This window comes from Myotis nattereri, assembly GCF_964212035.1.
Source record: "Myotis nattereri genome assembly, chromosome: 19".
NCBI classification, from domain to species: domain Eukaryota; kingdom Metazoa; phylum Chordata; class Mammalia; order Chiroptera; family Vespertilionidae; genus Myotis; species Myotis nattereri.
Window position 1 is genome coordinate 6,219,172 of NC_138095.1, and position 27,599 is coordinate 6,246,770.

General features: G+C 45.7%; 1 protein-coding gene across 1 annotated transcript in view; it reads left to right on the top strand.

Moving 5' to 3' along the window:
• Positions 1-2,162: 2,162 nt before the first annotated feature.
• Positions 2,163-27,599, top strand: part of KSR2 (kinase suppressor of ras 2) — a gene marked incomplete at its 3' end in the record, with an annotated part of 271,370 nt that continues 245,933 nt past the window's right edge. Inside the window, exon 1 of the mRNA XM_081113682.1 lies at positions 2,163-3,058. Within this exon, the coding sequence (XP_080969808.1) occupies positions 2,879-3,058 (180 nt within the window). The 5' untranslated portion in view covers positions 2,163-2,878. The remainder of the gene's footprint in view (positions 3,059-27,599) is intronic.

A 27,599-nucleotide genomic window follows, 5' to 3' on the forward strand; every position in this document is an offset into this window, starting at 1 on the left:
ACAATGCATTTGTGTGTTATAGTCCAGCTGATGACTTCTGAGCTGTGGGCTACTTTCATTGCTCAAGTCTCCACTTGGTCTGGAAATAGCTGGAAAGGCCAGATCCAATCACCACCACCACCACCACCATCACTATTAAAGGCATTCAGAGAGCTTTGAAGCAACCAAGACTAGAGGGGCCAAGATTCTGGAGCGAGAGGAATTGTATTGAGGCAAGTTGACAGTCTGAGTCACTTTTTCCTCCTGTTGGGGGACAGAGAAACAAGCAGAACTTTTGGCAGTCTCATAGGGTTGAGATAAAATTTGAGAGGCTAATATTCTAGGGAAAGGGTGAGCCCTCTCTAGAGTTAGATAACATCACCTGGAGACTCTCTTCATTTTTTTTTTCTTTCATGCACCAATTGTGCATTCAGTGAACATTACAAGGCCTGCCAAGAGACAGGACTAAATTACCAAAAACAGAGAAAAACAGTCAATAGAAACAGACCTCACAGGTGACCAAGGTATTAGCCTTAAACGAGGTCTTTAAATGAACGTTGATTAATATGTTCAAGAAAAACAAATAATGGGACAAAATAGATGAAAAGATAATTTCACCAGAGAACAGGAATCCATAAACGTCATAGTCCAAAAGAGTGGGAACCATAGCCTCTCCTCAGCGGAGGGATTTTGAAAATGCCGACTCAGCTCTGTGTGAACTACAAAACCCTGTGACCTGCAGTCCGACAGAGGTTTGCCAGCACTGGCCGTCATTCTATTTCTCAAGTGGTTTCCTTCCACTCTGCCCACGGGCCTAGTTCCTTGGCACAGAGCTGTGTTCACCTGGAGAAAGAGGTGCTTTTTTTTTTTGCTAATTATCCTAAATATATTGTTTGGCCGATCTGTGTTGGGAGTATTCTTGTAAGATGGTCAGGAAGATGAAGCCTCTGACACGACACTTGAGTTGACACCGAGTGACAAGGAGGCAACAGGAGAGGATTAGAGGGGAAATGTGGCCTGGGCGGAGGGGACACAGAGTGCAAAGAGCTCGGAGGTGAGGATATGTTCGGTGATTTAATCAGTCAGGGTCATCTAACTTTTCTGTAAAGGCCCGGATATGTAAATATTTTAGGTGTTGCAAGTCCTAACAGTGTCTGTTGCAACGACTCAATTCTGCTGTGATAATTAATGCAAAAGTAAACGCAGTACACAAGTGAGTGGTGTTCTAATAAAGCTTTATTTACGGACACTGAAATTAGAATGTCTTATCATTTTCACGTCACAAATTATTCTCTTGATTTCCCCTCCCCCCAACCATTTTAAAATGTGAAAGCCATTCTGGAGCCGTAGTTCGCAGGTATAAGGTCCGTTAGGCTAGGAACACATCATGCAGGAGTTGGTAACCATCAGATGAGGCAGATCCCCTTCCAAATGGAAAGCCACCATCAGGGCCACTGCAGGCCTGGGCACCAATTCTGGGGGGCAGCTTCCTCCAGCTCATGGAAGACATCAGGCTTGTTTTCTTTCCCCCCAGTAACAAGAAAGGACACGTGAACAAAAAGGCAGGCGCGCACAGCCAGAGAGCCAGAGAAGACGTGCCCAGGTTCACGCTGGCGCGCCTCCCGCACGCACTTCGGGTTTTAAAGTTGGGCGCACACCTGCTCCCGGGCAGAGCGCACCTGCTGAGCAGCACTCTGGCCTCGTCTCGCGAGAGCGGGGCTGTAGTAGTGGCCCCCGCCCCCCCCGCCCCCCCCCCACCCGCACGAAGTCCCCTCTCCCCGCCCCTCGCCCAGCCTCCGCGCTCCGCGCTCACTCCTGCCACCTCCACCGCCCCGGGGAGTAGCCTCGGCCGCAGCGCGCGCCTCCCGGCTCCCCGCCCGCCGCCCGCTCGCACGCACGCCCGGTAGTAATTGCACTTGGCCGCGCGAGCTCCGCATCCCCTAGAAATCCCGCCCCGCGCCCGCCCTCCCCCGCCGGGAGCGGCCCCAGCCCCGGCCCCGGCCCCGGCCCCGGCCAGGTGCGCGAGCCCGCGCGCTCCGCCGCCGCCGCCGCCGGCGGGGCCCTGGTGCGCCGGGGCCGGCACCGGCTGGGGCGGCTGCGCGCACGGCGCCTCTCCACCAACCCGCTCCCCTGCAGGTCCCTCGCTCGCGCTCCGTCCCTCGCTCCCCCGCCCTTTGATTGACAGGCAAGATGTCGGTGTGGAGCGAGGCAGGAGCGAATGCAGCAGCCGTCACCCCCGGAGCCGGCGGCGGCCGCCGCAGCAGCAGCAGCGCGCGGAGGAGACAGCCGCCAGCCGCAGCCGCGGGGGCAATGCAGGCAGCTCCCTGAGAACGCGCTAAAGCACCCCAGACGGCGGACGATGCCGTGTCACTGCAACGGGGAGGGGGGCAGACCAGATTTCTTCTTCTTTTTTTTACATAAAAGCCAGCCAGCCAAAAACACATAATTTTGCCCTCCACGGAGCCGGTGTGTAAAGAGTGAGCGCTATTCCCCTTCTTCTCCGCCTCTCCCTCCGCCTCCTCTCCTCCCCCTCCTCGTTCTCCTCCTCCTCCTCCTCCCTAAGTGTGCAGACAGCATCACATCACCTGGTTTGCTTCTGAGAAACGGCATCTCTCCTTTTCAGGGACCAGAGACTCAGAGAGAGAGAGAGAGAGGAGACATTCTAATGGAGTCGGCTTGATCCCCCAAAATAAAATAATAAATTTTGGCTCTTGTCCCCTCCTCCCACCCCACCCCCTCAACCCTGTGTGAGATGTTAGGTTTCTTCTTCATGAGACATTGAGGAGTCGCAGTGGTTGGAAAGGCGTAGGGGGTAGGCTACCTCTACACCCCCTCGCCCCCCTTTTTTCTCTCTGGGAGGAGGAGGAGGAGGAGGGGAAGGGGGCTTGCAGAGCAAGCGATGGATGAGGAAAACATGACGAAAAGCGAGGAGCAGCAGCCTCTGAGTTTGCAAAAAGCCTTACAGCAGTGCGAGTTGGTCCAGAACATGATAGACCTGAGTATCTCCAACCTGGAAGGGCTTAGGACCAAATGTGCTACCTCCAACGACCTCACACAAAAAGAAATCCGGACCCTGGAGGTAGGTGCTGCTCACGGGGGACGGGCGGGGGGTTGCAATCCTTCCTCCCCTCCCCTCTCTCCCCACCGCCCCCTTTCCTTTGATTCTGTTTGTTGCGGGGTGGGGGCGGGAGGGTAGCGAGCGGGGCACGATGTGGTTTTCCGTGATTTATCTTCTTGCAAAGCCTGCAAAGGATGTCCCTTTACTGTACCGCTGTCGTCAACGCTGGGCTGGGTGGTGGTAGTAGTAGTAGTAATTGTTATTCTTTATTATTATTTTTGCGGCCGTTATCATCACTCGCTTCCTCTCCGAGGAGTGAGTTCTCTGTCTTTTCCGCTTGTGGATTTGTTTATATGCCACGGGGGCTTGTGTGCTGGGTAAGACATTAAGGCGCTGCAGAGAACCCACGTGATCCTGCGCATTCTGCAGGTGGTCAAAAGGTGGCTTTTGCTCGCAGAATGGGGTTGCCTAGGAATAGGGACCTCTTCTTCTCTCCGCCTCCGTCCCAGCCCCCCTTTTGCTCCTTGGATTTTTTTTGTTTGTTTGTTTTGTTTGTTTTTCAGTGATGTACATGTCAGGAGGCAAGATGCATTAAAAAATATCCCCATTGAGCTACCCCTTTTCAATCCAATTACTTTGATGCAGGAGCTGCTGCAGGCCTAAAATGTGTAAAAAAAGATTTTGAAAAATATGCCCGGATCAGCACACAAGTGGTGTGGGGAAATACTCTTGAATCGCGGTGGGACCCTGAGGAAAGGTGGAGATGGAGGCGTTACCTTTGGCTGTTGTAACATTCTCTCCAACAGAACTTGAGGGGGAGTTCGAAGCACTTGGTGGGGGGCGGGGTAGGGTGGATGCAAAGTTGCTCAGAAAGAAGATGGCAGCAGTTATTTCTTCCGAAGGCCACTGGGTCAAAGGAGGAAGGTTTCAGGAGCCGTAGGCTGTGCCTGGTGTCCACAGAATCCCTGGGCATCCAGGTCGTTTGAGATATTCGAAGGGCTGGGCTCACTGCCCTTCCTCAGACCGGCCCCGCTGGCCACATGGCTTGATTAGATTTGGGGACTCCCAGCAGCTGGCAGTCCCTGAGTTTCCAAGGCCTGAACCCTTCAGCCCTTAATTGAATCTTTTAGCCCTTCGGTAGCCGGACCTCCTCCCACCCCCGTGTGGTCTGGATGACCACCTCTCTCGGATTCACTTTCAGGTCTTTCTTTTTCCTCCGTGGTTTTGAATTTGGCTGGATGTCAGCAGGCAGAAAGGTCATCATTTTGAAAGTGAGTGTGTGTGTGTGCGTGTGTGTGCTGAATATCCTGTTTGCTACCCTGGAAATACATGGCTCTGTGCACCTGTCATCGGGGAAAATGATCCTTAGAAATGAAATAAGATGAATGTCAGGGGGGGATCAGAGGAGTGGAAATTCTGTGGGGAGGCACAGGTATTTTCTTTCTCGGAGCTTTGGGAGAACAGTCTGGGCTAGGATTCTGCTGCTGGAAGAAAAGGTGTGGGCTGCCCTGACCCAGCCTTCGGTCTGAGCAGTGCCCAAGGTATGATTCTCTTCAGAGCTGCATGCAGTAAATAAACAAATAAACCACCGGGCCACCTGCCGTCTCTTCTGCTGCTCTGAGCCCGAACCCCACGCTAGTCTGTGTAAGTTTCTCCAGCCGTCTCTTCCTCTGTTCGCGTGCTCTGTCCTCCCGTAACTCCCTGGACAGTGGCGGTGGTCGAAGTCGGCCCTGGGCCCTGTTGCTGCTTTTCTGCCGTGTGGTTTTCTTTTTACATTGGGGGATGAGACACTGGCGTGGTGGGATGTTACAGTGATTGAGATCGCATCTGTTCGTTCGTTTCCTGGTCCCAATATGCCTCAGGGCGTGCCAATCGCTTTATCCGTATTGTCCATGGAAGGGTCTCAAGTTCCCAGATCTTTAGGGCTGGGGTGGGGCCACTGGTGAGGGGCTGGTGACTCGGGGGTCTAGCCAAGTTCTGCCACGCTTGGAACCCACAGGGTTTTTAGATCCCAACAGTTTTCAAATTTTGTATATCCACACCACCCAGGGAGCTTGTTACAAATGCAATTCCCATCCTCTAACCCCAGAGAGTCTAATTCAGTTGGGATTGGAGGTGGCCCAGGAACCTGCATGTAACAAACAGTTCAGCTGTTTCTGAGGTATGTTTTCATATTGACACTTTGAGAAATACTAACCTGTTAGGAGACAGATACACATCTCTCAGCTATGGGATGGCGACAGCTCCCTGCTCCCAAACACTAAAGTATTAAATCGAACCGATTATCCCCGAAAACCTTGATAATTAGCAAAATTTACTAACACGCCTGTTCCCCTATAGAAACAAAAATGTACAGCAAGGGCTTAGCCTTCAGGAAGTGTACTTCGTGGCTAGGGAGGCAAGGCTAATGATCTACATGTGAAATAATGATTAAGTCCAAACAGTAAGTGATACAGGGAAAAGCATATGGGTCCATTAGGAATGGGTTCAGCTGCATGGAATGGAAAATCCAGCCACAGTGGTTAATCAAATGATGGCTCCTTTTTCTTATGTAACAAGAAGTCTGGAGGTATGTCCTTGGCTCAGTAAGTTAATATCAGAGCTGATGTCTTTGCAACTACTCATGGTGGCAAGATGGCCCCTGAAGCTTCAGCCATTACACCAAGTTCAAGGCAGGAAGGAGGGGAACTGGGGGAGGGTCAAGGCATAACTGGTCCGTATCTTTGTTCGGCTCTCCCAGGACAGCTCCTCCTCCCTACCCCCATAGATGATGTGTAATTATGTCTTTTTGTCCAGAACTGGGTCAAATGCTTGTCCTGGTTGCAACACCACTGTGATTGGCTTGGTGGGTCACGATCCATTGCCTTGGTTGACCTGTTGCCTCTTCATACAAACCAGGGTTCGGCTAGCATGGAGGAAGGCAGGGAGGGATATCAGGTGGATAGCCAGCACGCCAGTCGCAGTGTGTCCTAGGGACAGACTTGGGCGGAGGAGAAAGATCATGAGGTTTGGAGTTAGACCAGCCGTGGGCAAACTACGGCCCGCGGGCCGGATCCGGCCCGTTTGAAATGAATAAAACTAAAAAAAAAAAAAAAGACCATACCCTTTTATGTAATGATGTTTACTTTGAATTTATATTAGTTCACACAAACACTCCATCCATGCTTTTGTTCCGGCCCTCCAGTCCAGTTTAAGAACCCATTGTGGCCCTCGAGTCAAAAAGTTTGCCCACCCTTGAGTTAGACTGATGTAGTTTCGAATTCTAGCTTTTCTACTTGCTTTATCTTGGGCCAGTGATTTTAAATTTTCTGACCCATGGTTTAATGTTTGGCAAAATGCCAGTGATAGAATAACACACCTACCTCAGGGGTGGTCATGAGGATTAAAAGAGATGACTTTTTCAAGGGTCTCATGCGGTCTCTAGCACAGTGTCTGCAGGTGCTAAGTGGATGATAGCTATTGTGATTAGCATTACATGTGTGGAACAGAAGACATGGATGGGAACACCTCAGATGGAAGAGAGAGAAGCAAGAGCTTGAGCAGCATTTCTAAAGAATGTTCTGTGGATTCCTAGTTCTGTGGAATGTTGTTGTTTTCCATTCTTTCAACCAATGCTGAAACCCAGGCACTGTACTAGATGCTGGTAGTCAACCAGTGTTCTGTAGACAAAACGTATCCTATGGTTCATATGTTTGGGAACGGTTGAGTTAAGCAAAGGGAAACAGGTGTCTTTACTGCAAGACTTCTCAGAGCCTTTAACATGCCAGATACGTATATTGTGACTCAAAGGGATATAGCCTGTAGTTTCCTTTTTCCAGAGCCATCTCTCGGGACTGATGTTCCATAGAATTCACCTGGGGAAACATTTGGCAAAGCAGGGAAGCTGTCCTGGTTGGGGACCTGGGGACCCTGAGTGCAGTGAGGAATGGGGAGGGTTTAGATCGCAATAGGTGGCTTGCTGGTCAAGAAGAACAAACCCAGGGAAGACACAGAATGGATCATTACCTGATAGAGTGTCATCGGAAACGAATTTAGGTTGCTAACTCCTGGGATCTGACGTCGCACCAAGTTTCATCCCCTTGAGGGAGGAGACAGAAGTCTTCAAAAGTTTGGGACTGAATACAGTAAAAAAGATGATTAAAGGTTAGCCTGATGGCAGCCTGTAGCAGGGGCCGTCAGGTAGTGAATAGTTAAGGCTTTGTGGGCCATGTGGTTCCCATCACAACCACGCAGCTCTGCTTTTGCAGCACACAGCAGCCATGGACAATACATAAGTGAACGTTTTCCAATGAAACTATTCGTAGATCCTGAAATTCAAATTTGATACAATTTTCACGTTACAAAGTATTGTTTTCTTACTGATATTTTTTTCTAACCATAACCATAACCATAACCCTAACCCACAAGTTAGCTTGCAGATCCATGGTCTGCTAGGTGAATGGGACAGAAAAGACCTCAGAGGCACAGAGACCATCTGAAAGGCAGGCAGGTGACGCTAGGAATGGCGGGCGCTGGCCAAGTGCAGGTGGTTGTGACCTGGGTTCTATTTTGGTTAGATTAGAAGGGGAGGCAAACACCAGGGATTGGGGTGGGGGTGGATACATACAGAATCTCCTTACATAGCAAGGACAATGTAGCCATACACATATCAGTTATTTGGTCTTCATATGTTCAGTCTCTATAATTGATTGTGGTGTCACAAACCATCCTTAGACTTAATCATATTTAGAAAACTTTGGACTTCAGACAACAAGTTGTTATTGCCCATGATTCTGGGCACTGGGATTGGGTGGGTGGTACTTCTGCTGTTCTTGCCCCAGCTCCCTCATGTGCCCACATCAGCTGGCGGATTGGCTGGTGGCTGAGACAGCTGAGCCTCTCTCTCCATGTGGCGTCTCCAGTGGGATAGCCTGTGTTTCTTACATGTCCCCAGTGTTCCAAGAGGGCAAGAGCGAAAGTTGCAAGGTATCTTAAGATTTGGAAGTTGAACAGTGTCACTTCCATTGTGTTTTCTGATTGGTGACTGTCACGCGGCTAGTCTGGATTTCGATGATGGTGAAATAGACTCCTCCTCTTGGTGGGAGGAGCTACAGAGCATTTGTGGCCATATTTAATTTACAACAGGTGTAATTATGTAGTGAGCCCAACTCTGTTTTAGGCTCTGGAAATCGGACAAGACAGGTGAGGCCCCTCCTCTCACGGTGCTTTCATTCATGTATGACTGTCAAGGTGGGGTAGAGCCAGACAGACAATAAGCAAGTGGACTGAGAATGTTGGTCAGTGTATTAATTAGCATAGGGTCTAACAAATAGGTCCCTACATGTGTAATGGCTCTAGTAGAAGTCTTTTGTTTTTAAAGTATTTTTTCAATTGATTTTAAAGCAGAACAGATAGGGAGAGAAAGATAGAAACATCAATGATGAGAGAGAATCAATTGATCCTCAACCCCACACTGGGGGTTGAGCCCACAATCTGGGAATGTGCCCTGACTGGGAATTGAACTGTGACCTCCTGGTTCATGGGTCAATGCTTAACCACTGAGCCACGCCAGCCGGGCATCTACTAGAAATCTTATATTGCTCACAAAACATTCAAGATGAATGTTCTTGGTTGGTGGGCCATTCTTTCATACTCCAGGCCCCTTCCATTTTGCAATATTGTCATTGTTTTCATCCAGGAAGGGGAGAAAATGTGGAGAAGACAAAGCCCCTTAAACGCCTCATCCCTAAAGTTGCCCTAATGGGTCCTGCTTGCATTTCATCGGCTAGAATTCAGTCACTGCAAAGAAGATGGGGAGGTGGGTCCAGGAAGAAGAGGCAAACAGTTTGCTGAATATCTAGGAGCCTCTGCCATAGCCAGTGACAGAGAAGCCACTGGAACAGTTATCTATTGCTCCACAACTAGCCACCCCAAAGGTCGTGGCTTAAAACCAGTCATTATCGTTCAGGAGTCTGCCATTTGGGCTGGACCCCGCTGGCCAGTTCTGCTGCTCTTGCCTGGGTTGTGTTCATCTGGTGGCTTGACTGGGGCCGGATGGTCCGAGATGGCTTTGTTCACATGGCTGGTGGTTGGCTGGGGTACTTCAGTTTTCATCCGCGTCGTTTCTCCAGCAGGACAGCCCAGATTTCCTACATGGCGGCAGCAGAGGTGTTCCAAGGCGCCAAACCCCAGCACACAGCCCCTCTTAAGCCTCTGCTTCCATAACCTTTGCTAATGTCCCATTGGCCAAAGCCAGTTACGTGGATAAGCCCAGAGTCAACTTGGAAGCAACTATGCAAGGGTACTGATTCCAGCTGGCATGTTCACTGGGGGCCAACGAGCAATCTAGTATTAACAATGTACCATAGCTCTGAAGAAACCGGAACAAAATAAAACCTGGAAAGAGAGGGAGAGGCATGGGAGAATCAGCAAGGATCTCCTGAGGACGTTTTGCTGACTGGAGGAAGCCAACCATGAAATATATGGGGAGTACACTAGGCAGAGGGAGCAGCAGATACAAATTTCTTCGGTGGGAATGTGCTCAGCATGTTATTGAACCAGTCAGGAGACCACTGTGGTTGGAGAGGAGTGAGTGGATGTGGGGAAGAGATGAGGGACGCGGTGGGAGACAGAAGCAGGAACCTGGTCATAGAGGGCTTACCTAAGATCTGTGGATTTTGTTCTGTGAATAGGGGGTAGCGGGGAGACTGATTTATGTTTTTAAAAGACCCTTTGGATTGCTGAGTGAAAAGAGACTGTTGAGGGTAAGAATAGGAGCCGGGAGAAAAGTTGGGGGGTTAGTGTGGAAGTCAAAACAAAAATTGACTGTGCTTTGAGTTATTATGATGGTGGGGGGCTGGGGTAAGTGGCTGGATTCAGAAGGTCCAGTGCATGGGAGGTGCTCATGAATTTGATATGGGGAGGGGGTGAAAGAAGAGAATTGGGGATTATTCCTCGATGTTGTGTCTAAGAACTGAGCAAATGGTGGTGCCATAATCTGAAATGTGAAGACTGAGGGTGGACTAGGCTGAACTTGACAATCAAGTCCTGTTTGGACATGTTGCATTTTTCAAATAGACAGTTGGGTAGATGAGCCTGCGACTCTGAGGAAAGCTGGAGATATTAAGTTCTCTTAATATGTCCAGAACATTTTTTCATACTAGAGGCCTGGTGCACGACATTCGTGCACTGGGGGGGGGGTGTCCCTCAGCCTGGCCTGCGCCCTCTCGCAGTCCAGGACCCCTTGGGGGATGTCCACTTGCCGCTGCGCTCGCCAGCCGTGAGCCCGACTTCTGGTTGAGTGGCACTCCCCCTGTGGGAGCACACTGACCACCAGGGGGCAGCTCCTGCGCTGAGCATCTGTCCCCTGGTGGTCAGTGCACGTCATAGTGACTGGTCGTATCATCATTTAGTCGATTTGCTTATTAGGGTTTTATTATATAGGATGATAAAACTAGAGGGCCGGTGCACAAAATTCATGCATGGGTAGGGTCCCTAGGCCTGGCCGGTGATCAGGGCCAATTGGGGCTTTCTGGCTGCTGGCTGGGGCCTTCCTTCTGGCTGCCGGCCAGGGCCTTCCTTCACTCCGCGCTGCCCCATGGTGGTCAGCACACATCATAGTGAGCGACTGAACTCCTGAGGGGACAATTTGCATATTAGGCTTTTATATATATATAGGTATTATTCTTAATACCTGCATAGGATTACATGGATGTACCATAATTTAACCAAAATTATAATGTCAGATGTTTGTTTATATTTTTCCATTATTATAAATAACACTGTAGTAGACATCCTTGTGGCTTGTAGTAATCCCCGCCTTCAATTCCTGGAAATGGATATGCCAAGTTTCAGGACTTTTGATAGGTTTTGCCAAATTGCCCTCGGCCAGCAGGGTGGGAAAGGGCCCATCTCACCACATCCTCAGCATGGGATTGTGTTTCACTTTATATATTTTTAAAAATATTTTTATTGATTTCAGAGAGGAAGAGAGAGATAGAAACATTAGTGATGAGAGAGAATCATTGATTGGCTGCCTCCTGCATGCCCCCTACTGGGGATCAAGCCTGCAACCCCAGGCATGTGCCCTTGACTGGAATCAAACCTGGGACCCTTTGGTCCGCAGGCCGACATTCTATCCACTGAGCCAAACCGGCTATGGCTCACTTTATTTTGTGATTGCCTGTGTTTTGATGACCGAGGGCTCAGGGTTAAGGAGACAGTTGCGTCAGGTTGGAATCTCACCATTCCTGTTTCTAGTTGGGAAGGATCTGGGAACCTGTGGGGACAGGAGGAGGACTTGTTTTTCCACACAAAGTGGCCAGCCTGCAAAGACCCAGCATCTTCCTTCTGCCTTGTTCTCATAAAGATATGGGTAGGAGGTGGTCTCACATTTCTGAGCCGGTGGCAGAAGTTACTTCTTTTTTTAAAAATATTTTTTATTGATTTTTTACAGAGAGGAAGGGAGAGGGATAGAGAGTTAGAAACATCGATGAGAGAGAAACATCGATCAGCTGCCTCCTGCACACTCCCTACTGGGGATGTGCCCGCAACCAAGGTACCTGCCCTTGACCAGAATCGAACCTGGGACCCTTGAGTCTGCAGGCCAATCCTCCATCCACTGAACCAAACCGGTTAGGGCCAGAAGTTATTTCTGAAGGACTTTACTACCCTTGTGGGTTTCTGGAGTGGGTTTTACTAGGGTGCTTGTTATCCTTCTTCTAATGGGCAGAAAACGGGGGGGGTCTTTTTACCCCAGAGAATTGGTTATTTTCTGGGCTCCCACTCATCTGCTCCCAGTTGCTAGGACCTGGCCTTCCTCCTCGTTCCCATGGTGATGCTCTGGATATGGGGGATGGGGAGGTGTCCAGCTGAGGAAGATGAGGGACACGTGGCATTGGGAAGGAGGACGGAGGTGCTGAGGAATGGGAAGGTAAGAGGGACAAAAATGGGAGGAGAAAGTCAAATCGTAGGGTATCTGTGACCTTTGGAACACCTCGCAAGTGGGTAGTGGCCACAAGTGTGGTTGTTCCTGTTTTACAAGTGAGTTTACTGAGGTTTAGAGTCAGTGATTTAACCCGAACTGCGAATTCAGGCGGCCACAGATAGAGGAAGAGGCTTACTGCTCCACCGTGGATTTCCCGAAGGGGTAATGGCCTGGGAGGGGAGAAAGGAAGATGAGAGCAAACAGAGGATGAAGGGGAAGTGAGGTGACAATGGTGATGTGATTAGAGGTGATAGCTATAGGATTAATGGGAGTCATGATGATGGCATACTCCGTCGCTCAAACGCTTTCATTGGCGACTATTATAGATGACAGCTATTGAAAAGAAATATAGGACTGATAGAGACAAAGTAGAGCATCCACCGAGACGAGGAAAGATGAGAAAAAGAGAGGCAAACATTCCAGACTGGAGAAGTCCAGTATGGTGGCCACTTACCACATTGGCTACTGGCCAGTAGAAATGTGGGGAATTCTAATTGAAATGTGTGATTAATGTAAAACACACATTAGCTTCCAAACTCGTAGTATGAAGAAAAGAATGTAAACTAATGTATCCCATTAATTATTTGTTCATATTGAAAGCACATTGTTTTAGATATATTGGGTTAAATAAACTATGTTAAAGTTGATTTCACCCATACCTTATTATTTTATTTTTCGAGGCTACTAGAAAATGTTAAATTATGTAAGTGGCTCACTGTATATTTCGATTGGACAGCGCTGCTTTTGAGCATTGCGGTGATTTCTCTGTTTTGCTATAGTGGAAATCTTGATAAAGACTGAAAATATGGCCCCCCTGGGGTTGCTAGGTAGCCAGCCATTGACTCAAGCAGTGGATGGATTCCAAAGACAGGTTCCTTTGATTTCCCTGGACCAATAGAAAAGTGAGATGAAGGCTCAGAAAAAATAACTTAATTGAGTCCCTGGAAATTTCGGTGGGTGCTTGAAGCAGCATAGCCAAGTAATTAGGAGGTCTTGGGCTCTGCAGTAGGGACTGGTTGGGTTCTAGTCTGAGTTCAGGATTTACTGACCTGGGCAAATACACTCTCCTTTCTGAGCCTCAATTTCCTTGCTTATAAGATCAGGATCATTTTACATAGGATTGTTATGTTGATCAAATGGATTGCACAGTAAAGGGCTGAGCAGAGTGCCTGGAACATGGCGAATGCTCATTAATTGTTATATATATCTACTGATTTCAGAGAGGAAGGGAGAGGGAGAGAGAGATAGAAACATCAATTGATCGGCTGCCTCCTGCATGCCCCCTACTGGGGATCGAGCTCACAACCCAGGCATGTGCCCTTGACTGCAATTGAACCCAGGACACTTCAGTCCGCAGGCTGACTCTCTATCCACTGAGCCAGACCAGCTAGGGCTTACCTTTAGTTCTTTTGATTATTATCTTCGCTATAGGTTGGTATCGGGAGGGGAGGGCATTTTAGCCCTTGGTGGTGGTTAGTATATTTTAGCCATTCCGGGAGGTGTCATTCTTAAATCTATCATTCATTTATTCAATGAGTGTTAACTGAGCCCCCAATGTTTGAGAGGCAGGGGGCTAACACACCCAGGCATGAGAAGAAACCCATGGAAGTCTTCTACGGGATAATGGCACACCTGGTGGGCTGCAGGTGACATAAGCGAACAAGATTCTGATACCAGATCTGAATCTTTGAATTCGCCCACTGTTGACTCACTTCTCATCAGTGCCTGGCAGGCTTTAGTCTTTAAGCCGTGTGCTCATCACAACTCTAAGTTGGGTAACAACAGTACAGTCATGTGCCACTTAACGACAGGGATACCATCTAAGAAATGTGTCATCTAGGCCAGCGGTCGCCAACCTTTCGGGCCTCAGCGGTTGGCGACCGCTGGCCTAAGCGATTTCATTGTTGTGTGGACATCACAGAGTGCACGTACACAAACCTAAATGATATGGCCCAGTGGTTTCCAACCTTCTTCAACTCATGGCACACATAAGCTAATTACTAAAATTTTATGGCACATCAAAAAAATATATTTATGCCACTTGACAAAAAAATAGGTATAATTTTGATTCATTCACACCAGACAGCTATTATTGGCTGTTGCTATTTTTTTATTTGACAATCTAAGGCATGGGTGAGGAACATCTGGCCCACAGGCCATGTAAGGCCTGAGAAATCATTGGTCTGGCCATGCCAAGGCATTAGAGGTGAGTTAATTAAATGTTTGGCCAAATATAGCAGGCTAATTTTCAAGTTGATAATGTTGTATGGCCCATGAGTGATGTTATACATATCCCAGTGGCCATTGGCAGGAAAAAGGCTCCCTACCCCTGAATTCTAAGGGAAAAGGGGTCAGTGCCCCATTTAAAAAATATTGCATGTTTTAAAAATTCTTGTGGCACACTGGTTGAAAATCGCTGGTATAGTCTACTACACATCTAGGCTCTATGGTATAGCCAGTGGTCAGCAAACTGCGGCTCTCGAGCCACATGCGGCTCTTTGGCCCCTTGAGTGTGGCTCTTCCACAAAATACCAACTTCTGCGCATGGGCCACGAAGTTTCAATCACACTGTACATGCGTGCCCACACGTGGTATTTTGTGGAAGAGCCACACTCAAGAGGCCAAAGAGCCGCATGTGGCTCGCGAGCCGCGGTTTGCCGACCACTGGTATAGCCTCTTACTCCTAGGCTGCAAACCAGTACAGCCTGTTACTGGACGGAATACCAGACCATTGTGACACAATGTTATCTGTGTACCTAACATCTACAATAGAAAGGGTTCAGTGAAAATACAGCCTAAAGGATAAAAAATGGTACACCTGAATAGGGTAATTGCATAAACGGAGTTTGCGGGACTGACGTAGTCCTGGGTGAGTCAGTGAGAGAGTGGCGAGTGTATGTACACACCTAGGTCATTACCGTCCGCTACTGCGAACTTTATAAGCAATGTACACTTAGCCTTCATGAAATTTACAAAACAACAAGAGCTTAAATCAAACACGAGGAAATGCAGTCAAGAGGCGCCGTGCACACGAGATGTGTGAGGCTGCGTTGTGTAACGTGGCAGTTGCACAGCAAACCTTTAAAAACTGTATTTTACAAGTAGGAACAGTGCACTCTAAAGTAACGCTAGCCCTGGCCGGGCCACAGTTGGTTAGACGAGCATTGCCCCGACACACCAAGGTTGCAGGTTCAGTCCCCAGTCAGGGCCCTTACAAGAATCAACCAATGCAAGTATCAGTAAGTGGAACAAACTGATGCCTCTTTGTCTGTCTTCTCCCTTCCTCTCGCAAAGCAATAAATAAAATAACTAAAAAATGCTACAAAGCGTAGCATGTAAGCACATACGCTAGTCACGTCGTACCTACTCTCATTCTCGTGCATTGCGGACTGCGCACGGTGGCCTGCGCTCTGCTGTTCCAGGCCCGGCAGCTCCGCAGGTTGGTTCACACCGGCAACGCCACAGGCACGTGAGTCACGCGTGGCTTTACGACACTTCCATGGCTAACGTCACTCGGCTGCACGTCACTCGGCTGCACGTCACTCGGCTGCACGTCACTCGGCAGGAGGAATTGCGCAGCTGCGTTAGAGTCTCGGGGCCGCCGCCGTATTTGCAGTCCGCCCTCATGGACAGAAACGTCATTTTGTGGCAAGTGGCTGCACCGGATGTGGAGTTGGGCCTCTCAGCGCGAACCTGTCCGAAGTGTATGTGGTGGAGGGAGAGTCGGGGCGGCGATGTCACGTGTCCTCTCAGGTAGGAGACCCGGAAGGGCTTGTCTCGACCACCGCCTGCCCCGCGGCCAGCGTGGGCTGGGTGGTTTGGGATGAGCCCCATCTCACAAGGCGGCCTTTGAAAAAAACCAGATTTTTTACTTTTTATATATATTTTATTGATTTTTTTTTTACAGAGGGGAAGGGAGAGGGATGGAGAGTTAGAAACATCGATCAGCTGCCTCCTGCACACTCCCTGCTGGGGATGTGCCCGCAACCGAGGTACATGCCCTTGACCGGAATCGAACCCGGGACCCTTCAGTCCGCAGGCCGATGCTCCATCCACTGAGCCAAACCGGTTAGGGCCCTAATTTTTCTTGTGGTAAAATATACATAACATAAAGTTTACCATTTTAACCATTTTCATTTTTTCCACTTTAGCCACTTTCACATGTACATTCCAGTGGCATCGAGCGCGATATTGTGCAACCATTGCCACTGTCCTGCTCCAGAACTTGCTCATCGTCTCAAACAGAAATTCTGTGCCCGCTAAACAGTGACGCCCTGCCCCCTCCCCCAGCTGCATGGTGGCCCCCATTCTGGTTTTTTTTGCCTCCATGAGTTTATTCCATAGAAATGGAATCGCGTCTCCGTGTGTGCCTGGCTTATTTCACTTAGCATCATGTTCCTCACGCTCATCCATGTTGGAGCATGTAGCAGCCCCTCATTCCCTTTTGTGGGTGAACAGTGTTCCATTCTGTGGACAGACCACCTTCTATGCATCCACCCATCTGTTGGTGGACACGCGGGTTGTTTCTGTTGTTTGGCTGCTGTGAATAATGCAGCTGTGAACATGGATGTGCAAATATCTGTGTCCCTACTTTCAGTTCTTCTGAGTATATAACCAGAGTGGAATTGCTGGGTAACATGGTAGTTCTGTTTTTAATTTTTGAGTAGCCGCCATACTGTTTCCCACAGCAGCTGGACCACTTTACATTCTGCCAGCAATGCACCAGGGCTCTGTTGTCTCCACGTCTTTGCCAACACCTGCTATTTTAGGTTTTGTTTTGTTTTTTGTTACAGCCACCCTGTGGCTTTGATTGTATTTCTTTAATGACTAATTGTGTTAAACATTTTTTTTTCATGTGCTTATTGGCCATTTATGTATCTTCTTTGGAGAGGTTTGTGTTCAAGTCCTTTCACGAGGCAGCCTTGGTTTGGGTGCGTTATAACGGTTAGACTTGCTGGATCTCACCTGTTGAGTTGGATCTGCGCCTGGATGACCTCCATCCTTTGGTTCTGCTCTCTGGAGAAGAGGGAATGAGGCAGGTGCTTCTTCTGGGCGGAGGAAACATTTTCAAGAGGAGTTTGCATCTGGATTTGGAACCTGCCAGGTAGAGACGAGAGGGAGCCATGCCCATGGGCTCATGACAGGTCTCTCACCCAAACTGCAGCCGCCTTCTCCTTGCTCTCTCCTGTGTGAGTTCCATTCTGATTGAACCCTGGATTCTGGGCTTGTTGGCAATGGTGACACTCCCTTTGCCTGTGCACCTACCCGACACAGAGTGTTAGGCCAGTCAGAAATGGTCGTGGATGATTCTCTGTATGCCCACCCGCAAGGGGACTGGGATGGTGTCTGGGCAGTGTTGGGTAGCCTGGACTCCAGCAATGAGGCCAATAGGCAGACATATAAATAGGCAGATATATAAAAAAGAAAAACCCATCAAGGGGCCAGGCAGGGGCTCTGTATTTATTAGTTAGAAAGCAGAGCAAGTCTAGATGTCACTTTTTGTGTTTCTTTGGAGAAATAGTGCTTTGTGATAAATCCCAAAAGAAACATTATTCCTTTAATATGTTGCTGGTTTTGATTGATTACTATTTGTTGGGGATTTTGGTGTCTATATTCATGAGGGATGTTGATCTGTTGTTTTTTGGGTTTTTTTTATTGTACTGCCTTTGTTTAGTTTCAGAATCAGGGTAAACCTGGCCTCAAAATGAGTTTGGAAATGTTTCCTTAGATGATGTAGATTTGGTGTTATTTCATCTTTAAATACTGGTAGAATTCACCAGTGAAACTCTTTGAACCTAGCAATCCCCCCCCCCCCCCCAGGATATTTTAAACTACAAATGCAACTTCTCTAATTTATTCCTGGGTAAATTTTGGTAGTTTGTGGCTTTCAACGAATTGGAACACTTGATATAAATTGTTGAATTTACATGATTGGAGTTGCTTATTGTATCCCTTATTATCCTTTTAGTGTCTGTGGGATCTATAGTGAGGTCCTTTTTTCATTCCTGATGTTGATAATGTGTGTTTTTTCTCTGTTATTGTTTGTCAGTCTGGCTAGAGGTTTATAAATTTCATTCATCTTTGGAAAGAACCAGTTTTTGGCTTTATTATTATTTTTTTGTATTGTTTTTCTGTTTTAAAATTTACCGATTTTTGTTCTTAACATTTTCTGTCTTCTGCATGTCTGGGTTCATTTTGCTCTTGTTTTCCTATTTTCTTGAGGTTGGATGTTTAGATTGTTGATTAGAGACTGTTCTTTTCTAATATAAGTATTTATTGCCATAAATTTCCCTTGAAGGACTACTTTCACTGCACCCCACACATTTTGATATGTCATATTTTCAGTTCTCTTTAGTTCGCAATATTTTCTAATTTCTTTAGAGGCTGCCCTTTCAATGCATATATTCTTTAGAAATCTGTTGTCTAATTTCCAAGGGTTGGGGATATTTTCTGTTATCTTTCTGTGATTGACTTCTCATTTAATTCAATTATAGTCAATGAACACATTTTATATGGTTTCAATTCTCTTAAAATATTTAAGGTTTATTTTTATGACCCAGAATATCTTCTCTCCTGGTGAATGTAACGTGTACACTTGAGAATAATGTATATTCTGCTGTTGAGGAGTACAGTGTTGTATATATATTGATTAAATACAATTGGCTGATGGTCTTGTTGAGAATCCCCTATTTCCTTGCTGATTTCCTCTTAGGTGTTTTGTTTTATTGATTACACAGAAGGGAGTGTTAGTATACTACTGTCATTGAGAATTTGTCTATTTCTCCTTGCGCTTCTATCAGTTTTTGTTTTATTTTGAGCTGTTCTGTTAAGTGTAGACACATTTGAGATGGTTGTTTTCTTAGCGAATTGACCCTTTATCATTATGTAAAGTTACTATTTATCCCTGGTAATTGTCTTTGCTCTGAAAACTACTTTCTCTGCTATTAGTATAGTCACCCAGCTTCTCTTTTTCCAGGCTTTAAAAAAATTGAGATAAAATTCACATAACATAAAATTCACCATTTTAACTCTTTTAAAGTATACAATAAAATTGTTTTTAATATATGCTCACTGTTGTGCAACCATTGCCCCTATCTAATTCTAGAATATCAAAACATACACACACACACACGCACACACACCCCTTATATATGTTAGTGGTCATTCCCATTTCCCTGCCCTCTATCCCCTGGCAACCACTAATCTATTTTCTGTTGCTATGGTTTTAGCTTTATGGATATTTCATACAAATGAAATCATATGATACATGGCCTTTCATGTCTGGCCCTCTTCACTTAGCGTAACGTCTTCAAGGCCCACCCATGTTGTAGCATGTGTCAGTACTCCATCCTCTTTTATGGCTGAATAACATACCATTATTTGGATAGACCCATTTTGTTTATCCATCCATCTGTGGATGTTTGGGTTGTTTCCACCTGTGGTTATTGTGAATAGTGCATCTGCGAACATGTGTTTGCTGGGAGGATGGGGACCCTTTGGGAGGAAATAGTTTTTCCTCTGCCAAAAACTAAAGAAATGTCCCCATGTGCAGGCTGGTACACAGATAGGAACTTGAGAATCAAAAATTCCTCCCATGCCTTTTGTGGTTGTACATGAGGGTCTAGGTGACAGTTCCCTGGCGCTCGTGCAGTTGCCTCGTTGGCTATGCTGATTCTATATTCCAGGCTATGAATTGTTCACACTGGGCTGAGAGTTTTTAATCAAAAATGGGTGTTGGATTTTGTCGAATGCTTTTTCTGTATCTATTGATATGATCATGAGATTTTTGTCTTTCAGTTTGTTCATGTGATGTGTTACATTTATTGATTTGTGAATATTGTACCAACCTTGCATCCCTGGAATAAATCCCACCTGATCATGGTATATGATCTTTTAAATATATTGCTGGATCCATTTTGCTAGTATTTTGTTGAGGATTTTAGCATCTATGTTCATCAGGGATATTAGCCTGTAGTTCTCTTTCTTTGAAGTGTCTTACCTGATTTTAGAATTTGGATAACACAGGCTGCATAAAAAGAGTTTGGAAGTGTTCCTTCCTCTTGGATTTTTAGGAATAGTTTGAGGAGGAGGGGTGTTGTTCTTTGAAGGTTGCTAAAATTCCCCAGTGAAGCCATCTTGACTAGGGCTTTTGTTTGCTGGGAGTTTTTTGATTACTGTTTCTATTTCATCAGTTGTTATTGGCCTATTCAGGTTTTCTGATTCTTCCTGATTTAGTTTTGGAAGATTGTATTTTTTAGCCGAGACCGGTTTGGCTCAGTGGATAGAGCGTCGGCCTGCGGACTGAAGGGTCCCGGGTTCGATTCCGGTCAAGGGCATGTACCTGAGTTGCGGGCATATCCCCAGTGGGAGATGTGCAGGAGGCAGCTGATCGATGTTTCTCTCTCATCTATGTTTCTAACTCTCTATCTCTCTCCCTTCCTCTCTGTGAAACATCAATAAAATATATTAAAAAAAAAATAAGTCATTCTTAAAAAAAAAAAAAAAAGATTGTATTTTTTAGGAATTTGTTCACTTCATCCACATTGTCCAGCTTGTTGGCATATAGTTCATAGTATTTTCTTACACTCCTTTGTATTTCTGTCAGTTGTTACTTCACAGCTTTTGTTTCTGATTTTATTTATTTGGGTCCTCTCTGTTTCTTAATGAGTCTGGCTAACGGTTTATCAATCTTATTTATCTTTCAAAGAACCAGCTCTTGGTCTCATTGATTTTTTTGGTATTGTTTTTTAGCCTCTATGTGATTTATTTCTGTTCTAATCTTTATTAGAATTGGGCTTTCCTTGTTGTTCTCTTTCTAATTCTTTAAGTTGTAGGATTAAATAGTTTATTATTAATTTGTTTGTTTTTGAAGTAGGCCTGTAATGCTATGAACTTCCATCTCAGGACTGCTTTCGCTGTGCCCCATAGATTTTGGGTTGTTGTGTGTTTCATTTGTTTCCAGGAAGTTTTTTTAAATTTATGTCTTGATCTCACTGGTAACCCATTCATTGTTTAATAACATGCTACTTAGCCTCCAGGTGTTTGAATGTTTTTGAGTGTTTTACTATAGTTGGTTTCTAATCTCATTCCATTGTGATCTGAGAAGATGCTTGATATGATTTTAATCTTCTTAAACTTGTAGAGACTTGTTTTGTGTCCTAACATAATAAATGCATTAGACTGGAACAAAGCCTTGCCCATATAGTACTTATGATGTACACATATATTGCATATCAGGCACTGTGCTAGTAGGTTCCTGGGAGGTGAATATACTGCTCATAGATCTAGTGATGTGATTTTAAAACTAAGATGTGAAAGGGTGATGAAGTTAACTAGAGATGAGGAAAGGCTTGCCCAGGCAGAGGGACAGTATGTGCCAAAGCCTGGAGGTAGGACATAGCCTGGGGCATTTGAGGAAGCAAATGGAGTCCAGTGTGGCTGGGATGCAGAGGGTTTCAGGCCCATTTGAAGGCAAGGGGGTGGGACAGTACTTGCTCCTTTCTCTAAACTGGCTTCGTCTGCATCTTTCCCTTTCTCATCTCCCCTCCTTATAGAAAAACTAGGCTGTCTCATCAAATTGAATAAAACTCTCTAACCTATGAACTCCACTTCTCAAATACTGTTTGAAAGCATAACATGAATTTATTGGTTCCCTAAGCTGGAGGCAGGTTCTTTAACACCACAACACACATGAGCCATCCCATAATAATAGTAGATGGGCAAGACCTCAAGAAGGCAGGGTGGAGGGAGGGAAAATAAAGCCAGGAGAGAAGAGGTGGCGGAATGGAAATACATTTTAGGTCTTGTGCTTCGTGGTTTATTATTAACAGCAGTGCAGAAAATGTCTCTGCAGAGTTATGAAAAATTCATTCCGAGCATGCTACAGGTCTGAGAGCTGGCCATTCTTTGATCAGATTAACGATAATGAGAGCGGTCTTCTATTAACTCAGATTAAGAGGAGGACTCTTCCCCACCACTCTTCAGGCGTACATGTATAATCACATTTCCTCACAGCCAGTCGCCTCAGTTGTCTGCTAAGATGGGAACTAGAGTCTTTGCAAAGGTAGAACCAGGACTGCAGAGGGTGGGCGGAGCCAGATGTCACCTTGAAACTGGGGTCCCTTGGAGGAGGAGTCCCTGGACACCCTCCTGTGTTCCAGCTTTTGTCTAGTCTCCCTGACTTTGCCCTTGCATTTCCAGTCCTGTTTTCTTCTTCCAGGGTCTGTTTCATCCCAACTCACGGTTTCTCAGTTTTGAGCACCTACAATGCGCTGCGAAAGGTGCTGGGGATACACCTGTGAGTAAAACAGGCCAAGAGCCCTGCTTGAGGACCGCTCACATTCTAGTCCGGGGAGGCAGACAATAAGCAAATAAAGACTAAGTAAACTAAAAGCATGATAGAGGGTGGTATTGTGAAAAAAGAAAGGGAGTAGGCTTCATGGAAAAGACGACATTTGAGCAGGACGAGGAGGAAGTGAGGGAGGGATCTATGGGGTACCTGGGCCAGGGGGAATAGCTCTTACAGGAGGGGCCACGGCTTATGCATGCGAAGGCCTTGAGGTCTCAGAGGAACAGCCAGCATATTGTGTAACTGGAGTGGAGGGCTGAGGAGCCAGGCAGGGCAGCAAAATGAGACCAGATCAGTCGCAGGTCCTAGACCAGTATAAAAATTGTTGATATATGAAATCAAGGTCATTGGCGGGTTTTAAGCAAGCTTTCTTTTTTGTTTGATTCCAGAGTTACATGAGAAAGATCAACAGGCAGGCATTGCTTTGTTTCTGAAAAGGCACGTTGAGCAGGGTCCTGTAGTAGATAAGCACACGGGCTTTGGAATCAGTCCTGGGTTCAAGTCTCAGATTGCTGTTGGATCAGCTGTAGGTCTTTGGGCATATTCTGTGCATCTTTGAGCAACTCTGTGTCTCAGTTTTTCCACCTGTAAAATACCAAGAACAGATAATAATAGGACCTACTTCTCAGTATTAGGATTTAAGGAGATAATATGTGTAAAATGCTTAGCGTTATATCAGGCATGCAGGAAATAATAATATTTACAGCTACAGCTGCTATCTTCATTATGTAATTATTATGTAAAATACCACCAGGTATTAAAATTATCATTGTTAACTATCTTCTCCTTTAAGGAGTAAAGTCAATAGGAGCCAATTTGTTATTTTGAAAAGTTTTCTTAATGGGGCTTTTAACATCAAGAAAATAGTATAGTGAACTTACATGAACTTGTCGCCCAGATTTAACAGTAATCAGCATTTTGCAGTCTTGTTTCGTTTGTCTCCATTCCACTTGTGTTTGGTATTTTAAAGCAAATCCCAAAGATTGGAGATGTTTACCTGTAGATGAATCAGTATTCATTCAGGAATCTCACATTACATTTGATTTTTATGTCTCTTAAGTTCTTTACCTTCATAGTTCCTTTAATTTTTAAAATATTGCTTACTTGTTAAAGAAATCGAGTCATTGTCCTGTAGAATTTTCACCTTCCTTGGGGATATGGTTTAACTTGTTCCTCTGTCACCATGATTCCTGTCAGATGATTGATGTTTGGTCAGATTCAGTTTGTTTATTTTCTTTTGCAGGAATACTTCATAGATGCTGTTGTGTATTTTATAACCAAGCACATAATATCTTGACATTGCACATAAAAATTTTTCTCTGTATAGTTATATCACCAACTTGATGTATGGATAGGTTCATTTGTTTCATTGAAAATTTTTATTTTAGTTTTAACCTCCATTAAAAAGCAAATATATGTGTATGCATATATATAAAGCCAATATATATTAACAAATATATTAATTACTACTACTCCCTTTCTTACACAAAAGGTAGAATACTATATTCACTATACTAGTATAGTCACTGACCTAAAGGGCACCCTCCGTTCTGTTTCAGCGTGGTCATTTGCTTCAATGTGTATATAGATTTGAGTTACAGTCAGTTGTTATTATTCACAGTAGTTCTATAAAGTCCTCACTGAATTACAAAGACTGAGCCATTGCTCCAGGGGAGACACAAGGCTAGGTTCCTGCAAGCCTCTGGTTGTGTTTGTGCCAACTTATCAACACATGACCTTGTGTTATGTGTGTTCCTGTTTAAAGACATGTGATTTAGCGTACGGTAACATTGAACTCATGGCCAACTACTACAGCTCGTGCCTGAACGAAGTGTATCTAACACACACGTACTCGTATACTCCCCATAAGGCACATCCCGGCCTTCTTGCTCTCGGAAACACAGGACAGCACTTTAGCACTAGGCTGGGGTGAAATCACCAAAAAAAAGGGGGGAGAGCGTGAAGATGTGGCTCTAAATAGACCATGGAAAAGACACTTGTTTATAGAATGAAAGTTAAAATAAGACACCAGAATGTCCCTTGGTTCGACCTCCTCTGGAAAGGCACAGGGGACAACTCAAAGTTCTCCCTGTTCTGCATATGTTCCCAAATGACTAAAAACATGACGAGTATTGATTTTAGAGTTATCAGCACATTTTAGCAAGTAGGCAAATCTGTGAATAATGAGGATAGATTGCATTTTATTTACCTTTATTTTCTTTCTCGTTACAACTCTCCACTAAGTTCTAAGTTCCATGAGGGGAGAGACCGTGCTTGTACATGTTTTATACATGTTAGAAGCTTAATATTGATGGATGAATGAATCCCTAAGTGAGAATGGATTATTTTCTATTTGGAATCTGATAGCTCTAAACATTTGTGTTTTATTTGGTGTAGATGTGTTTCCATTCGCCTGACGTACTTGTTCTGTGTCAATAGGTCACTGGTCTGGCATGTCAGTCATCAAATCTATCAAATCTTTTGGTTCTGGGTCTTCAGAAATACCTTCTTACATGAAGTCAAGCTCATGTAAAATTTCCCGTGAGTTTATTTGTGATAGTTGTTAACCCTACCATATGAGCTACCCGGATTTTCTTTATTTTTTACTTATTTTGTTAACCCTCACCAGAGGATATTTTTTCCATTGCTCTTTAGAGAGACTAGAAGGGAGGGAGAGAGGGAGAGAGGGAGAGAGGGAGAGAGGGAGAGAGGGAGAGAGGGAGAGAGGGAGAGAGAGAGAGAGAGAGAGAGAGAGAGAGAGAGAGAAACATCGATGTGAGAGAGACACATGGACTGGTTGCCTCCCACAAGTGCCCTGATGGGGGTCGGGGAGCAAACTTGCAACCCAGGTACTTGCTCTTGACTGGGAATCAAACCCATGACCCTTTGGTGTGTGTACCGACGCTCTAACCACTGAATAACACTGGCCAGCGCTATCTGGATTTTCTTTAGGGAACTCTTGGTGGGGCATAACTAGATTTATAGTTGTTCGTATGGAAAAGAATACAAATTAATAATAATACAAGAATGAACTGTTTTGAGTACTCACAGCTATAAAACTGCTTTTGCCCCATCCTGTCTATGCAAATTGTGCTTTCATTTACCCCAAGTTGATTGATGTGGACTTTTCAGCCGCATAGAATTGCACTAAGAGGCTCATTACATTGTCCCGAGAGCTGATCTTGAGCCATGAACTTTAGGCTGTTAGGGAGAATTTCTCACAGACTGTCTCTGAGAAGTGAAAGCATTTGCATTAGATTGCCTGGTGAGATTTTGTAGGATGTTGCTAATTTGAGACTCACTTGGGTTTGCCCTGTCTTCAGATAGGTGGGAACGTTGCTGGGTGTGATTAGCAGCCTAAATATACCGCGTCAGCATGCCTGCCGAGGAGCTCAGCTTCCAGAGAGCTTGGGAAGGAGCCCTGGCTTCTGTCTGGGGACCAGCTCTCTTCATCATACGTTGTTTACATTTAGCGCATCAGATTCTAGGCAAATAAAAGTATTCAGTCTCCATAAAGAGCTGTCACAGAAACATACATTTGCTAAGCTCTATAGGGATTTGTATTTATATACATAAGAAGAGCATCTACGATGTCCTGATTACCTCTTTTTATTTTGAAAGGTTCAAACCACTTTTCTATTATGCATCCATTATAACATTACTAGAGGCCCAATGCATGAAATTCGTGCAAGAGTAGGCCTTCCTTCCCCTGGCTGTCGGCACCTGCTTCCCTCTGGCACCTGGGACCCGGGCTTCCCTGGCAGTCCTGGCTTCGTCCAGAAGGTCGCCTGGAAGGACGTCCGGTCTAATTAGTATATTATGCTTTTATTATTATAGATTTGTGTTGGAAAAGGAGTAGGAGTAAGTGGACCTTATGCAATGACTTTGTAGTGATCATGACTTTTGTCACCTAAGGGGCATTCATTATGTGCTAGGCATGGTAGAAGATCTTTATATTGATTGTGGTTAGTTCTTACAGCAGTTCTGAGGAGATGGTATCAGCACCCATTTTACAGATGAGGAAGCTGAGTCTCAGAGGGGTGAAGCAACCTACCCAGCATCACACAGCCTGTTAGTAGCAGAGTCGAGGTTGGTCTGACTCCAAAGACTGTGTTAACCACCTTGTAAGGAAGTGTCTCTAAAAGCCTCTTTATGATGAAGTCTCACTGTCTGGCCTCAAAGCCAGCCTGGTTCGACTTGCTTAATATTTACTGAACATCTATCATATGCCAGATGTCACAGTTGGCATTTGTGGAATTAAAAGTAATAGCAGCAGCCAGCACTTTATGGTATTTAATGTGTCCAACACTGTTCTGAGGATTTTACATATATTGGCTCATGTAATCATTATAATAACCATTGAAAGGAGGTCTTATTCTTTTTTTAAAATATATTTTTATTGATTTTTTTACAGAGAGGAAGGGAGAGGGATAGAGAGTTAGAAACATTGATGAGTTGCCTCCTGCACACCCCCTACTGAGGATGTGCCCCCAACCAAGGTACATGCCCTTGACCGGAATTGAATCTGGGACCCTTCAGTCTGTAGGCCGACACTCTGTCCACTGAGCCAAACCAGTTAGGGCAGGGAGGTCCTATTTTTAACCTTATTTTAGAGATGAGGAAACTGAGACTCAGAAAGGTTAAGTAAGTCAGAAGTCAGGCAGTGAGTAAACAGCAGAGCCAGGATTGTCCCTGAGCCCGATCACTAAACTGTTCCTGCCTCTCAGAGATCAAACACGGGTATGGGAGTCAGAACAGGACACAGTAGCTGTGATTTTGAATGAGGAGGGTGTTGTGTTTCCACCTACAGTGAGTCCACAGTTTCATAAGTTTGCCTCTCAAGAAGTTTGCCATCAGTTGGCTGCAGGCCCATCTTGAAGCCTGGTGGGCCCCCAGTTTAGAAACTCTGCTTCTTTGTCTTGTAGTACGCCTTCCCCTGCACCCTGTTCTGTGGTGTGGCCACCACCCTGGGCACCCGCCTTCCCCATCCTGAGCATTGAGTTTCCTTACAGACGTTGTAAGAGACCATCTTTGAGATGGATATTGAAGGGTCATTAGGAGGCCGTAGGGAGAAGTCACAGGGCGAATAAATAGGTGACAAGGCAAGGAAGCGCAGGACCTGTAGCTGCAGTGTGTGGAAGGTGCCATCGAGACTGAGGTAATGGCATCAGGAGCTTCGGATATGGACTTCGATGGGCAGTGGGAGCCAGTGAAAGTTCATGAGCAGGAGAGCGGCATGATCAGAGGTG